Source organism: Pseudorca crassidens, chromosome 2 (genome assembly GCF_039906515.1).
Source record: "Pseudorca crassidens isolate mPseCra1 chromosome 2, mPseCra1.hap1, whole genome shotgun sequence".
Classification (NCBI taxonomy): domain Eukaryota; kingdom Metazoa; phylum Chordata; class Mammalia; order Artiodactyla; family Delphinidae; genus Pseudorca; species Pseudorca crassidens.
Genome location: NC_090297.1, coordinates 156,869,516 through 156,883,914, shown reverse-complemented (window position 1 = coordinate 156,883,914; position 14,399 = coordinate 156,869,516). Strand labels below are relative to the sequence as shown.

General features: G+C 37.5%; 1 protein-coding gene across 2 annotated transcripts in view; it reads left to right on the top strand.

Moving 5' to 3' along the window:
* PLD5 (phospholipase D family member 5) overlaps nucleotides 1-14,399 on the top strand; it is a 491,284-nt gene that overhangs the window by 296,613 nt on the left and 180,272 nt on the right. The window contains exon 4 of one of the 2 annotated variants that reach the window (XM_067729472.1): nucleotides 8,397-8,508. In XM_067729472.1, coding sequence (XP_067585573.1) covers nucleotides 8,397-8,508 — 112 coding nt within the window. The remainder of the gene's footprint in view (nucleotides 1-8,396; nucleotides 8,509-14,399) is intronic. The other variant, XM_067729473.1, reaches the window with a different exon arrangement.

The following is a 14,399-nucleotide window of genomic DNA, read 5'->3' as shown; positions in this document are numbered from 1 at the left end:
AGAATAAGTGATTGTGGAAGAGCTGGAGTGTTTGGCACCTCCTGGTACTCCTCCCTTGCCCCAGTCACATCACAGGCCACCATCTCCTGCAGTGCCATGCACACTCTTCCAAGTACTGCTGAATGCACTGCCAAGATTACGTTGTCCACCCACCTTTTGCAGCCAGACTGGACACTGGAGCAGCCTTAAAGCTACTTTCTAGTACTGTAGGAATCCAGCTGCCCAGATCCCTGTAATAAGCATGCTGCTCCTGATATTAATTCCTTGCTATTTCCTGTCCCTTCATGGGTATGATGAGCTTATTCATCTCTTTTCATCTGCCCCTGACAGGGATGGCTTTTTTCATACCCATGGGGTGCATAATTGTGAATAACCATCATTAGGCAAGGTCTTGGGGATTAACTCTTCAAAATAATTAAATCCCTTAATGGTATGGAACCTGGACTAATGAATGGACTGGCAGCCTGCACGCCTACATAGCAGATACTCTCTGCTGATATCAAGCGAATAATCCTTATTGCTTGCTACCCCAAAAGTGGATATTCTCAATTAAGTTACTGGGTCTGTGGCACGGTCTGAGTTCCGAAACTGTGATTGATCCATGACCACAGGACATTTGTGAACTGATGTAATGGCCAACATCTTCTGGCTTCAGATAAGGAATTCCATATTCCATCGGCATGTTCTGAAAACAGCTGGGGACTCTGGCCACCATCCCCAACTCTTCTCTTTTCCTCAGCCCAAGCCTAAGCATCCAGTTCATCACTGTACTGTCTCATAAATACCCGAGATCCTTCCTTTTTTTTTTTTCTTTTTGACTGCCATTGACACTAGCTCAGATCACATCATCTCTCACCAAACCACATACCAACCTTCTGATTTCTCTTTCAGCCTGCAGCCTTGCCCTGTACCAGTCCTTCTCCAATTTGTAGTCAAGAGTTTTCTTTCAGAACAAAAATTTGATTATGCCCTTCCCTATGTAAAATCCTTCAGAGGTCCACACTGTTTTCCAGGTGAGGTGTAGACTGTTTGTCCAGGCTTACAAGACCCTTCATGATGTGCTCCTACTTATGTCTCTGCCACAGATCTCCACCTGAATATTTTTTCTTTCCTCCCCTTTTTGGGGGAACTTTCCCTGAGTGCCTTGGACTGGGTTATTAGGGCCCTTGCTGTATTTCCCCTAGGCCTGTACCTCCTTTACCTATCATCTGACACATTTGCTGTATTTGCTTATTTATCATTTATCTCCAATACTTATTAAAGTCTGTGGTGCATAGCAGGCATCCAGCAAATGTGTTGAATAAATTTGCTCAAAAGACATTTTTCCTTGTCCTGGGGGTATTTGAGAGTAAAAGTTGACACTGAAAAATATATAAGTAAGTAATATATCTATACCCTTGGCAAACTTTGTGTATTTCAGTAAATATAATAAGTAAATAAGAAAATTTTAGTATGTGTTCTAAACTGAAGAAAACTTTTTTCAGTAAGTATAGTAACAAAAAATTTCAGTAAATATAGTAAATAAATAAGAGGTCAATCTTATAGATAATACTGACTGGTTAAATAAATGAACTAACAAATTGAGTCAAGAGGGGTTGATGCATGTGTGGTTTTGTCTGTTAAGTCACAAATTTAAAAAAAGTCAAGGCAAGTGTATTGCTTTAAAAGGACACTGTATCAGGCTTCCCTGGTGGCGCAGTGGTTGAGAGTCCGCCTGCCGATGCAGGGGACACGGGTTTGTGCCCCGGTCCAGGAAGATCCCACATGCCGCGGAGCGGCTGGGCCCGTGAGCCATGGCCGCTGAGCCTGCGCGTCCGGAGCCTGTGCTCCGCAATGAGAGAGGCCACAACAGTGAGAGGCCCGCGTACTGCAAGAAAAAAAAAAAAAAGGACACTGTATCTTCAAATAAATGCTAAATCTTGTTTTCTCATGACTGTATCATCAAGTGTTTAATCAGTCCTTATGTCCCTTTTTACTCTGATTTAAACTTTTTATCCTGTGTGTGTGTGTGTGTGTGTGTGTGTGTGTGTGTGTGTGTATCATGATAGCATACCTAAGATATATAATCATAAGCGCACATGCATATTTTGGTGCCTTTGTTTCTTTGGGATGGGCCTCTAGATGTGAGATTCCTGTGTGGAAGGAAGCAATATGTTAGAGTACTCTTTCCCCAAATCGTTGACAAGAGTAAATGCTGCCACTCATAAATTATTTCTTGTCTCTTTGAGTGCAAAGAGAGATCTCTATATTGCTTTGTGTCATGCTTCTCTCGTCAACATAAAGCATCTCTTTATGTCTGCTAGCCATGTAGGCTTGCTCTTCTTAGGCTTGTCTAATCTATATTTTGCCCACGTTTGGTTGGGCTATTGGCCTTTTCTTACTAATTTTTAATTTATTTTTGTAGGGTACAGCTGTTAACTCTTTGTTTCTCATTTGCATAACAAATATTTATTCCAGACTTTTACTGTTTTTCATTAACTTTGTGGTATCTTTTGCTCTATAATTTTTTTTTACTTTTATAGTTCTATATATCTTTTATTACTTCTATATAGCTGGCTTGTTTATTAGTTTTCTGTGGCCAGTGCAACAGATTAGCACACACTGTGGCTTAAAATAACAGAAATTTATTCTCTTGCAGTTCTGGAAGCCAGAAGTCTGAAATTAGTTTTACTGGGCCAAAGCCAAGGTGTCAGCAGAGGGGTGCTCCCTCCAGAGGGTAGCCACCATGTTCTAGGGGAGAATACACTCCTTACCCCTTCCAGCTTCTGGTAGCTGCTGGCATCCCTTGGCCTGCTGCTATGTCACCCCAGTCCTCAAGGCCAGGATCTTCAAATCTGCCTGCTCCGTGTTCACACTCCCTCCTCCTCTGGGTGTGTCAGAGTCCCTTCTGCCTATCTCTACTACGATTGCCTTTAGGGCTCACTCAAATAATCCAGGATAATCTCCTCATCTCAAAACCTTTAATTTAATCACATCTGCAAAGATTCTATTTCGTTGACAGTTTCCAGATTAGGACCTGACATCTTTGGAGGCCATTATTTAGCCTCCTACAGCGTGATTAAGGTTTTTACCAAGACTGTAGATGTAGTTGCCCAGATTTTCTTGAAAGTGTTGGTGTATCCTTATTCTTCCTGAGAATATATTTTTCTATGTAGTGTAATATAGGGGTATCTTCCACTTGTGCCAGATTAAACCACTTCACCTCTTTCAGACTGAATTAAAATAGCATGTTTTAAATAAAAATCATGTGTAGTACTATTTCTGGATTCTCTGTAAGTCCCCTTGTCTGTTTATCCATTCCTATGCCACTACCATATTAATATGATTACTATGACTCTATGGTTCATTTTTAATAATACTGAAGACATTTACAGTTAAAAATTTCTCTCTGACACCAAATATTTCTTCATTTCATGGTTTTGCTATGAAGAACTCAACTGTTCATAGTTTCCTAGAGAATAGAAAAATTCACATTTCTTTTCTCTTTTGATGTAAGGATAATCTAAGAGTGAGTTTTAAAATGTTCAAGTAGTTAAGATTTGTTTTATGAGTTACATGTTAATGGTGTGTCTCTCATTTTGTTACATTATGAGCAGAGAATGAAGCCTGTAGAATATTTCATTTTAACCATTGTTCAAGTTTTCTTAATGGCAGTTACAGGAAGGTTTTTTTTATAAATGTTCCACAGACAAATATTGTTTTGAGGGGCTTGATATATAAAATGAAAAATATATAAATGTACACATAATCAAGTTTATTGATTGTATTATTTAATTTTCATATATCCTCATTTATTTTCTATTAGATCTACCCAGGCTTGAAAGACATATTTTAAAGTGGTAGTGTTTGTTTTTTTGTTTTTGTTTCTGTTTTGTTTTTTTTTTGCGGTACGCGGGCCTCTCACTGTTGTGGCCTCTCCCATTGAGGAGCACAGGCTCTGGACACGCAGGCTCAGCAGCCATGGCTCAAGGGCCCAGCCGCTCCGCGGCATGTGGGATCTTCCCGGACCGGGGCACGAACCTGTGTCCCCTGCATCAGCAGGCAGACTCTCAACCACTGCGCCACCAAGGAAGCCCAGTGGTAGTTGGTAGTTTAATTGCCTTTTTATTACCTTTTGCTTTATGTATTTAGCCACTATGCTGTTTGGTACATACCAGTTTATAACTGTCAGTTCCATTACTATGACCTTTTTCCCATCTAGTCCTTTTAAGCCCTCCTCAGCTCTTATTCTAATTTTTACTGAGATCCTTTATCCAATTTGTTGTAGATCAGTGTTTCTCAACCTTTTTTTCATTATCACCTTACTTGGGAAATGTTTAGACATTTTTTCCTAATCCTGCCCCCACCATGAAATTTTAATACCAGAGATATATTGCATATTTACTGTATGTATATCTATGTTTTATTAATAAAAAAGAGTAACTTTCATCTACACACACATCTCTACACTCACACCGGAAAGAATCAATTTTCAGTCCCTTTAGGGTAATAGCACTGGGAATGCCATGTAATAGATTCTTAGTAGGCCTTCCCCTATAAAGTGTCCTAGCAAGTACATCAAACACATATTCATATCACATTGATAACCAATTATTTCTTCTTTCCTTCATCCTCCTTGATGGCTTTTAGTGTTATTTACTGTTTGGTTAGAGCTCTCCATTGAATATGTTCCTCATATGGGTTATGTAGGTAATACAGTCTCTAAACCTGTATATATCTGCAAATATTTTTTTCTTTCCCACTGGCAGGTAAAATCCTTGACTGGGTAAAGCACTCCTGGGCTTCACTCTTTTTCTTCCACAGTCTGTCACCACCAAGTGCTGGTTTAGTGTTGCCGATGGTTAGCTCCACGCCAGTCTGATCCATTTTCCTTGATAGGTACCTTTTTGTTTTGTTCTGTTTTGGGCCGGGAGTTTGTAAGAATTCCTCTCTCTCCTTGGTGTTGATTAATTCTACAGAATGTGCCTAGATGTGACTTTCCACATTACATTTGCCTCCATCTTCAGTTATCTTTCCAACATGTAAATCTATGTCTTTCCTCAAGTTGGACACTTTTTTCTTCTGTTATTTACAAACGTATTCTTTTTGTCTCTTTTTCTCTTCTAATACACCTATTAGCCACATGTTATATATCTTCAATTTATCGATCACCCTTTTCTCCCCTCGTCACCCTTATACTTTTGTGTATGTGTGTGTGCATGCATGTTTGTGCTTTGAGATATTTCTTCCATTTGGTCTTTGGGCCACTAATTTGGGCCTCAACAGTGTTCTTTAATTACTCTTCTAATTTAGCTCTAAAATCGTAGAGTTTTAGTCCAGCCAGAGGACTTTTTTTTTTTAGTCCTATCAGAGGACTATCTTCTGATTTCTCTTTGGTATTTTTGTTTTTCCCCTTCACATTTTATTGTGGCATTTCATCCTGCCTATGAGTTGTTTTGGGTCAACAGAAATAGGCAGTATTTATAACCCCTACTCTCTTAGGTTAAGCAGCCTCTTCAGAGTCACAAAGGGGCTGAGCTGCATCTCTTTCCTTGCGGTACAGCTCTCTGTCCAGGATTGTACTGTCTATCATAAGGTTTTTGCAGACATTGGAAAAAAATGGCTTAAAGTAGGTCAATGTGCCTGAGCCACTAGCTAACTTCAAGATGATTTATTTAAGTTTAAAATGTTAGCTAATGTTTCTCACCAGAAAGAGCAAGTCTTTAAACTGCTGATGTTTAAAAGCCAAGGGACTTTTGTTATTCCTTTACGAAAACATGATGAGTAAATTTAACTCAGAGAGCAGTGGGCCTTACTGCAGATCTCAGCATAGAATAAGTGTTTCATACCTTTGAAATAATTACATTTTGAATGTCCTAGCAAAAATGGGTGGACTGGGAGGTAAGACACTGAAAACAGGGGAAATTTAATAGAAGTTCTGCCTCAAGCCCAAGTATAGAAGTTCTACCCCAGCACAAGTTCATTACAGTGAGCACTATATTTAAAAATTTTAAGACTCCTTGGTGTAAGTAATCAGCACATATTGAAGTAAAAATAAGCTTTATTTAATGACAGTCTGCTACTATCTGTAGCTTTTGGAGTTTCTATTTTCATTCATGTTTGATAGTTCTGGTCTTCATTTTAAATCTCACAAAAATAACACAGTGAGATAAATTTAAGGCTCAGAGCCAGAAGTACAGATAGGTTAGAAGATCTCTTATGTTTCATTTGTGCTAAATTTATTGTTAACGAAGAGCAAAAATAAAAGCATTTGTTTAAAAATACTGGCTCGAGACTTCCCTGGCGGTCCAGTGGTTAAGACTTTGCCTTCCAATGCAGGGGGTGTGGTTTTGATCCCTGGTCCGAGAGCTAAGATCTCACATGCGTTGCAGCCAAAAAAGCAAAACATAAAGCAGAAGCAATATTGTAACAGGTTCAATAAAGACTTTAAAAATGGTCCACATCAAAAAAAAAAAAAAAAAGAAAAAGAAAGTCTTTAAAAATACTGGTTCACTAACTGTGGGGACTTACATAACACACAAAGTACATACGTCCTTTCCCTTTGTGAAAGTGAAAAATACAAACGATTTATGTGACTGTGAGATGACCATGAGTCTGGGCTCTAGAAATCTGGACTATGTAGGCATCACCAAACCTTCAAGGGTGTGTGACAAGAGTATAGTGCACAACTCGGCAGAGTGACAAAGCTCACAGGGAGGAGGTTGTGTTGGTGGCAGCTCTGCAGGAAAATCCCCAAAGCCCCACCAAGTGCATCTTCCCTCACATCCAGTGTCTGAGCCTCTCACTGCCAAGCCCTCATTTCTCCCTAGTAAATTTGAAATTTATGTAGACCCTGAAATCAGCAAATCAGCAGCTGTTTTTTTCCTTATCCTTCTCCCTCTATCTCTTCATATCTCTCTTTCTCTCTCCTTCCCTCTTTCCCTCTCACCTCTTTATTAAAAAAGTAATTTGCAACTGCCTGATGCACTCATTCTACGTACCTCATAGGAATACCTGCTTTGTGGGGAGGCTGCCTCCACGCTTTGCATGCAAAGTAATTTGGTCACTTTTGGTGAGTTCTACTTTGGGCAACCTTTATCAGCACACTTAGTTAGACAGAAAGGGAGCCTCCATGCCTGACATGGGGTGCAACTCCTCTTTTCTCTAACTTCCAAGGATTATGGAGCTTAGGCTATACTGCACCAGCTCTAGGCAGGAGCATGGCTGGATTATGCAGACGCTCCTCCCTGCTGTCAGCTGTCGCCCTAGCACTGGCATACCAGCTCCCTCCTCCTTAATATTCCAAAGCTTTAGGGTTTTGATCTTTGGCTTCTTTCTTTTCTAAGGCTGAATTGCAGGAATCACTGCTGTACATCTACATTTCATCCATTTTCTCTTTTCAGTCTTCAAATACTTTCTACATGATCATTATCAATAATCCATTCTTATCAAAGTAAGATAAGACTCTGCCACTTGGGGCCATTAATACCAAAGCCTTATTGCCTGTTTAGCCTCCGAAGGCATTTGAGTTTGTGGCTGAATAACAACATTCTGAAGAACCAATAAAAGAAGACCAGTTCCCTCTTATGATAATGAGGAGTCTATGAAAACACACAAGAGAAAATAAAAAGGATAATGTTGCAATCCACTTACCTAAGATGATATAATAGCTATGGACCTACCACTATTCAGAGTGTCCCTGAGATTAAAAAAAAAATTTTACTATAAAAATTATGCTTGTGAAAATCTTATAAGGAAAGCCTTTACTTTTTATTTTTTTCAGTTATTTTTATGCTGGGCTAATAATTATAGATTTCTAGGCAGACCATAAGTTGAATTCAGTAAAATACGTTTTAAACAAGAAGGAGAATTTAGGCAAATCCCTGATAAGTAGTCATGATTCCCCCCATAATGGCTAACACTTAAAGGATACTTACCTACTACTATCTCTTAATTCTCACAAAAACCTTTTAAAGTAAATACTAATATTATCTATCTTTTACTGAAGAAGAAACTGGAAATTAATGAGATTAAGAAATGGAGTTTGTAAATTGGAAAACCAGCTGGAATCCAGGTCTTTCTGGGTCCAATCACAACTGTTTAATATTCTCTGCCTCTTCACGTGTAGATAATTTGAGTTCATGAAAAAGTAAAAGAAGAGTAGATTTGCATTGTAGCATTGAAATGACTATTGCAATAATTGTTGAATTGCACAATACTCAAAAAAACAATGTAATCTGTGTTCCTACTACTACTCTATTTCCATAAACTCTTGAATTTATGAAGTGCTGCCAAGGGCTGAAGTGCTTGCCTTTTAAAATTTGAATGAATAGTTTTAATTTTCAATGTTTATTTATTCCTATTTAAAATAGCATACTTTTAGGTTTTCTGACTTTGGTTCTGAATATTTTTTCTAGGGTCAACGTCTTTTCGAAAAGTTGCTCCAACTGACTTCTCAAAATGTTGAAATCAAGCTAGTGAGTGATGTAACAGCTGATTCAAAGGTATTAGAAGCCTTGAAATCAAAGGGTAAGGCCAAGGTTGACATGGTACTCTACCTCTGGGTGTTCTGTTCTGGTACCTTTAACTCTACATAGAGCAGTACATGATTTCTTTATAATCAACACACTTGACTTAGTGCACTTCTTATTTCTCCTTGGAAAAACAGCTTGATTAAAGCCTTTAAATGAGAGAACTAATTAGTTAATTCTACTGGGATTTTTTAAATAGTGTTGTTGCATATTAGCTTATGCAAAATAATTTACTAGCCATTAGATGATAATTAACTGGAAAGAAGAATCTTTCCCTCTCTGAACACTTCAGTGATGTGATTAGAGAGAAGAGCCACTTCTTATCAGAACAAACATTGTATTTCTGCTTTTCTCTTGACCATCAAATGGAAATTCTCCTCATGCTACATATATTCTTTGAAATAATATAGTCAGATGTAGGAGTCTATGAAACACTGCCTAATTCACAACTTTTAAGACAATTCCACAGGAGATCATCATTTGTATGGCCACTTTGCAATTTGTCTCACAACACTGAGGATAATTATAAAATAAATTTCTTAATTTTGCTGTATCTTTACTAACTGAACTCTCACAAAAAGTTTTTACTGATTTATCAAAAAATTTCACCCTGAATTTACTATCCAAACTGTAAGCCTATGAAAGAAATTGGCAGGTGTGAGCCAGTGAAAATGTTCAAGATGCTGGGTGTCCCCGGGAGAGGACAAGGTGTTGGCCCCAGTGAGTGTCAGTGTTTCACCTGATGATACTACATCTCACATGTGTGCTGTTTAAACATATTGGGCATTTTTGCTTGTCATCTTCCCTACATCAGTAAGTGAAAATAAAATACTTTCTGAAAAATGGAACAGACTATGAGGCAAGTAAGTGAGCCCAGGTGGCCTTTCCTTCTGCAGAAGAAAAATGGAAAGTGATAAAGCCTATGAAAAGAAAATAACATAGAGAAGACAAAAGCTTGGCCAGGCATGTGGGCTTACCACCATGCACATTCTATTTTCTATGCATGGGAAAATAAAGAAAACTTACATGAGTTATTGCTAGGTCTGAAAGCTTCACCCTGCTACTTGAGCACAGCACAATATACTTGAAAAACTAGAAAATACCTAGTTCAGTGGATTGACAGATACAACCAACATGGATTAGAAATGTATGAATACTTAAACTGTTTAAAAAATATGAAATTGGGTTCCCACTGTAAATTGAATTTCTCTCTGAAAATTTGTTATCTGACGCATATTTAGGAGTGGATTACTTTAGGCTAACTCTGAGTGCCTGTATTTGCCTGTATTTGCAGATGATTTTTCTCATGGAAGCTACTTGCATGTCCTTGGGGTTTGATTACCCCAGAAGGGTAAAAAGCAGTTGAGTTAGGAAGAGAGAGATATAGCCTGAGACTTCAGTTGCTTCTTGACTGTACATCCATAGTTCTGTTCCTTGCCATAGCCATTCTAAACCTTATAAACTCAACCAAAAGTTAAAACTAGGCAGTACTGGGGGTATGACAGCCTTTTTTAGTTGCTGCTGAGTATTTGGCTACTTTAGACAGGGAATAGCAATTAATGAATTTATAGATAAAGCCCTTGCTTACATTTCTATTGTGAACTATGAATTAAAGTTTCATTATAGTCAGTGCTTCTCACACAAAAGAAGTGTTTGAATTTCACAAGTATATGCATATGTCAGTACAGCTCAGGCTTTGTTAATGTCTAATAGGAGTTCTTATCAAAATAAGAAAATGGTTTTCCTTCACAATGGGAGAACAATAAACAGGACCCAGGGTTCTCACAGCTATTCCCTATGTACCTAGAGTGAGCCTATCTGGCTTTTATTAATGCACATAGGTGTAATATATATGCATCTTTAAAATGCAGTTTTTGTATTTCTCTGCTCTCACCCTGTGGCAGAGACATAGTATATAATCACAGTGCATTTAAGAAAAACTGATATTTTTATGAAACCGTTTTAAATCTGTGTTGGAATACTTTGCTTTGGGGTTATCTTTAAATTTCTTTAGGGAGAGTTCCTAGTCTTTTGGTAAAGTTCCAGGAAGGTTTGTCCAGAAATAGTCCACAAAAAAACAGATAAGTGTGAGACTAGCCATGAGCTACTTCAGCTGTGAAGGAGTTACTGAGTTTAGAAGTTAATCAAATTTATTGTGAAAAAGAACAAGAGTGAGGCTTCCCCAGGAAATGGTAAAGATTTAGTGCAGACATTGGCCCAGCGAAGGCACAGTGGGCTGGAGATGTGAGGTGGCCCAAGGCCACAGAGCCCTCCATGGGTGGGGTGAGATTGCAGGTTAGTCACTGTGCCACATGCTCCCCACTCCTTGACTCAGAAGTCAGAAGATAATCCTCCAAGGTCTCACCCTGTGGCTGGAAGGTGGGGTGCTTTTGAAACCCAACCTCCTTGAAGTCCTTAAACCCCGGCAGGGATTTCATTCTAGACAAGTCTCCCTGTAAATTCAGAGTTTCACTGATCAGTTTTCCTAATTTCACTTGCTCACCATCTCCACTTGTATCCCCCAATAGCATCTCATAGGCAGCGTGTTAACCTGCATACCCCTTCCCCTCGCTCAGTAGCTCCAACAGCAGCTTCCTTTACCTGAATTTCCAACCGCCCACTCACTCCACACTCTCATTCTTCACATCTAACAGGCCAGATTCTATAGGATCTGCCCCTGAGTCTCTCTCCTAGATATTACAGTCCCTTCTCAGCTACACCTGCCCTAGTGCAGGTATTTAATACCTTGCCCAGACCTAGCCACAGCTACTTTCTCTCTTCCCAACTTCTGATCTTCTCACCCTCCCACCATCTGATCTCCATGCAGCTACCAAAGGGATCCTCCACAACATGATTATTATCAGCTCACATCCCCACCTAAATCGGGTGTGTGTATGAGTATGCCCGAGTGTTACATACACCTTTTAACTGAGAAATATCATACCTGCAACGAAGAGCACAGTATTAAGTGTATAGCTCTAGGAATTTTTATGAAGTAAACACTTCTGAATAATCCCTTCACAGATCGTGATGTACAGCATTGCAGATGTCTCAGGAAATGTTTTCATTACCCTTTGAAGTCAGTATCTTCTGCACAGCTGACCACTATTTCAACTTCTGCCATTATAGATTATATTTGTGCTTTTTTTGAATTTTATATAAATTGACTTATTAAGTACATACTCTTTCATATCTGGATTCTTTTGCTCAATTTTATAAGATCCATATATGTTGTGTATAAAAGTAGTTTACCCTTTTACATTTTTATATGGTATTCCATCATGTAAATATAATTTATGGATTCTACTGATGATGGACATTTGGATTTTTCCCACTTTTTTGTTATTGTAAATAACATGGTGCTATGACCATTCTTGTATGTCTTTTTGGTGCCTGTTTATACTCATTTCTTTCGATATTTACCAGGAGCGGAATTGCCGACATCACAGGCTATGTATGTTCAACTTCAATAGACATTGCCCGTCAGCTTCCAAAGTGGTTATACCAGTTTACACCACCACAGACAACACATGAAAGTTTCATTTGCTCCATATTCTCACAAAATCTGGCATTCTTTGTCTTTTTTATTTTAGCCATCCTGATGGATATGTAGCATGACGTGACTTTAATTTTTTTTTCCCTGATGACTAATGATGTTGAGCATCTTCTCATATACTTATTGACCATTTCTATATCTTCTTTGTTGAAGTGCCTGTTCAAGTATTGTGCCCGTTGTTATTTTATTTTTGTTTTTTTATTGGCCTATTCTTGATTAATAGGCTGGATTTGAATCCTTTTTTGGCTATACGTATTTCAATTATCTTCTCCCATTTGAAGCTTGTTTTTCCACTCTTCTAATGGTGTCTTTAGATAAATAGAAGGTCTTAATTTTAATGAAATCCAGTTTATTAAGTACTCCTTTATTGTTGGTGCTCATTGCATCCTGTATAAAAAATATTTGTCATCACAAAGTCATAAAGATATCCTCATTTGTTGTGTTCTAAATTCTGTATTGTTTTACCTTTCAGAGTTAATTCTATTTAGATCTGGACTTTCTTTTTATATATGAGGTGAAGCAGGGTTGAAGATCAGTTTTTATTTATATGGAAAGCCGTTTACTAAAAACAAATTTTTTTCTTCACTGCATTTCAGAGGCATCCTTGTTGAAAATTGGGTGACTATGTGTTTGGGTCCGTTTCTATATTCCCTATGTATTACATTCCAGTTAGGCTACTTATCTATCTTAGGACAAATACCACATTGTTTATTTACTGTGGCTTTATAATACATGTTAAATCAGGTGGTGTAATTTTTTCATCTTTGTTTTTCATCTTTAAAACTGTGTTAGTTATTCTTGGCCCTTCAGATTTAAAAATAAAATTTGGAATCAGTTTGTCACAAAAATGCTGAAATTTTTATTAGAATTATGTTGACTCTTTAGATAAACTTCGGGAGAATTGACATTGACAGTATTGAGTCTTCTACTCCATAAACATGGCAAGGCCTCTTACCACTGTTTTAGCTACATCTCTCAAGTTTTTGATATGACAAAATTACTAAAGTATTTTTCAGTTCAAAAAGGTTTCTAATTTCTACTTTAATTGCTACTTTGAACCATGGTTTATTTAGAATTGTAATCCTTGATCTCTAAACATTTGAAAGATTGTTCTATTTATCTTTTTGTTATCTTCACTATGGTCAGAAGAATATACTCTATGATTTCAAACATTTGAAGTTTGTGGAAAATTACTTTATACATTTTTATTTGTAGAAATAAATTTACTTTATAAATCTTTAGGCCTGTTAATGTGATGCCATTATATAACTTTTCAGTTTTGTTTCTGTATTTCATCAGCTCTTAAAGTTGTCTTGGCCAGAGTGTCAGTCTAAAAGCTACTTCATCATAGCCAAAAGTGGAGTATATGTAAAGTGGCTTCTCATTGCCTAATGCATAATCCTAACTGGTAGGCCTCAAAGACAAGCTAAATAAGGTGTAATATTGTCATTGGAATCCTCTGTTTCTTTCTCCATATCCACCTTCAAGTGGGGTATGCCCTCTGCTACCAACATTTAGCTTGCTAGGAAGTAACTGTGACATATCTCTTAAGTCCTGTTCCCCCTGCTCATGCCTCCCAGCAAATGCCTTTGATGTCCCGTTTTTCATCAAACCTGATACTTGTAACATCACAGCAATATTACTGAAAATTTATACTATTAGTAAAATTTTTATTTTTGGCTATGTCTTTTAGTCATAAGCAAAATATATTGCTCAACAATACTACTGTATTTTTGAAGCCTGTTTTTAGAGGAGTTTTAGGTTTACAACAAAATTAAGAGGAATGTACAGAGATTTCCTGTGTACTGCCTACCCCACACATGCATTGCCTCCTGCATTATCAACACCACTTTCCCAACAGTATATTTTTCACCAAGGATGAACCTGTATTGACACATCATGATCACCCCAAATCCATTTTACCTTAGGGTTCAATCTTGGTGTTATATATCCTATGAATGTGGACAAATGTATAATGACATATATCCACCACTGTAATATCATACAGGGTATTCTCACTGCCTTAAAAATCATCTGTGCTCCACCCATTCATTCCCCCTGACTACTTTGTATTTTATAGCTTTGTTGCAATGAAATTTATAATTAGAAAGAATCATTTTTTGTTTGTCTTTCAAAACCATAGCAATTCAGTGTACTTTATATATATGATTAAAATATTTGCCAGTAGTCTACCAAATATTAAAAATAAATAAAGTCAGAAAATAATTTTGTTTTAGGAAAAAGACAGGCTTTTACTTGTTCATTATCACATAATTCTTTAATAAAATGACTAGTGAAATTAAAGGCATAAAAGATTAGAATCAGTGACCTAG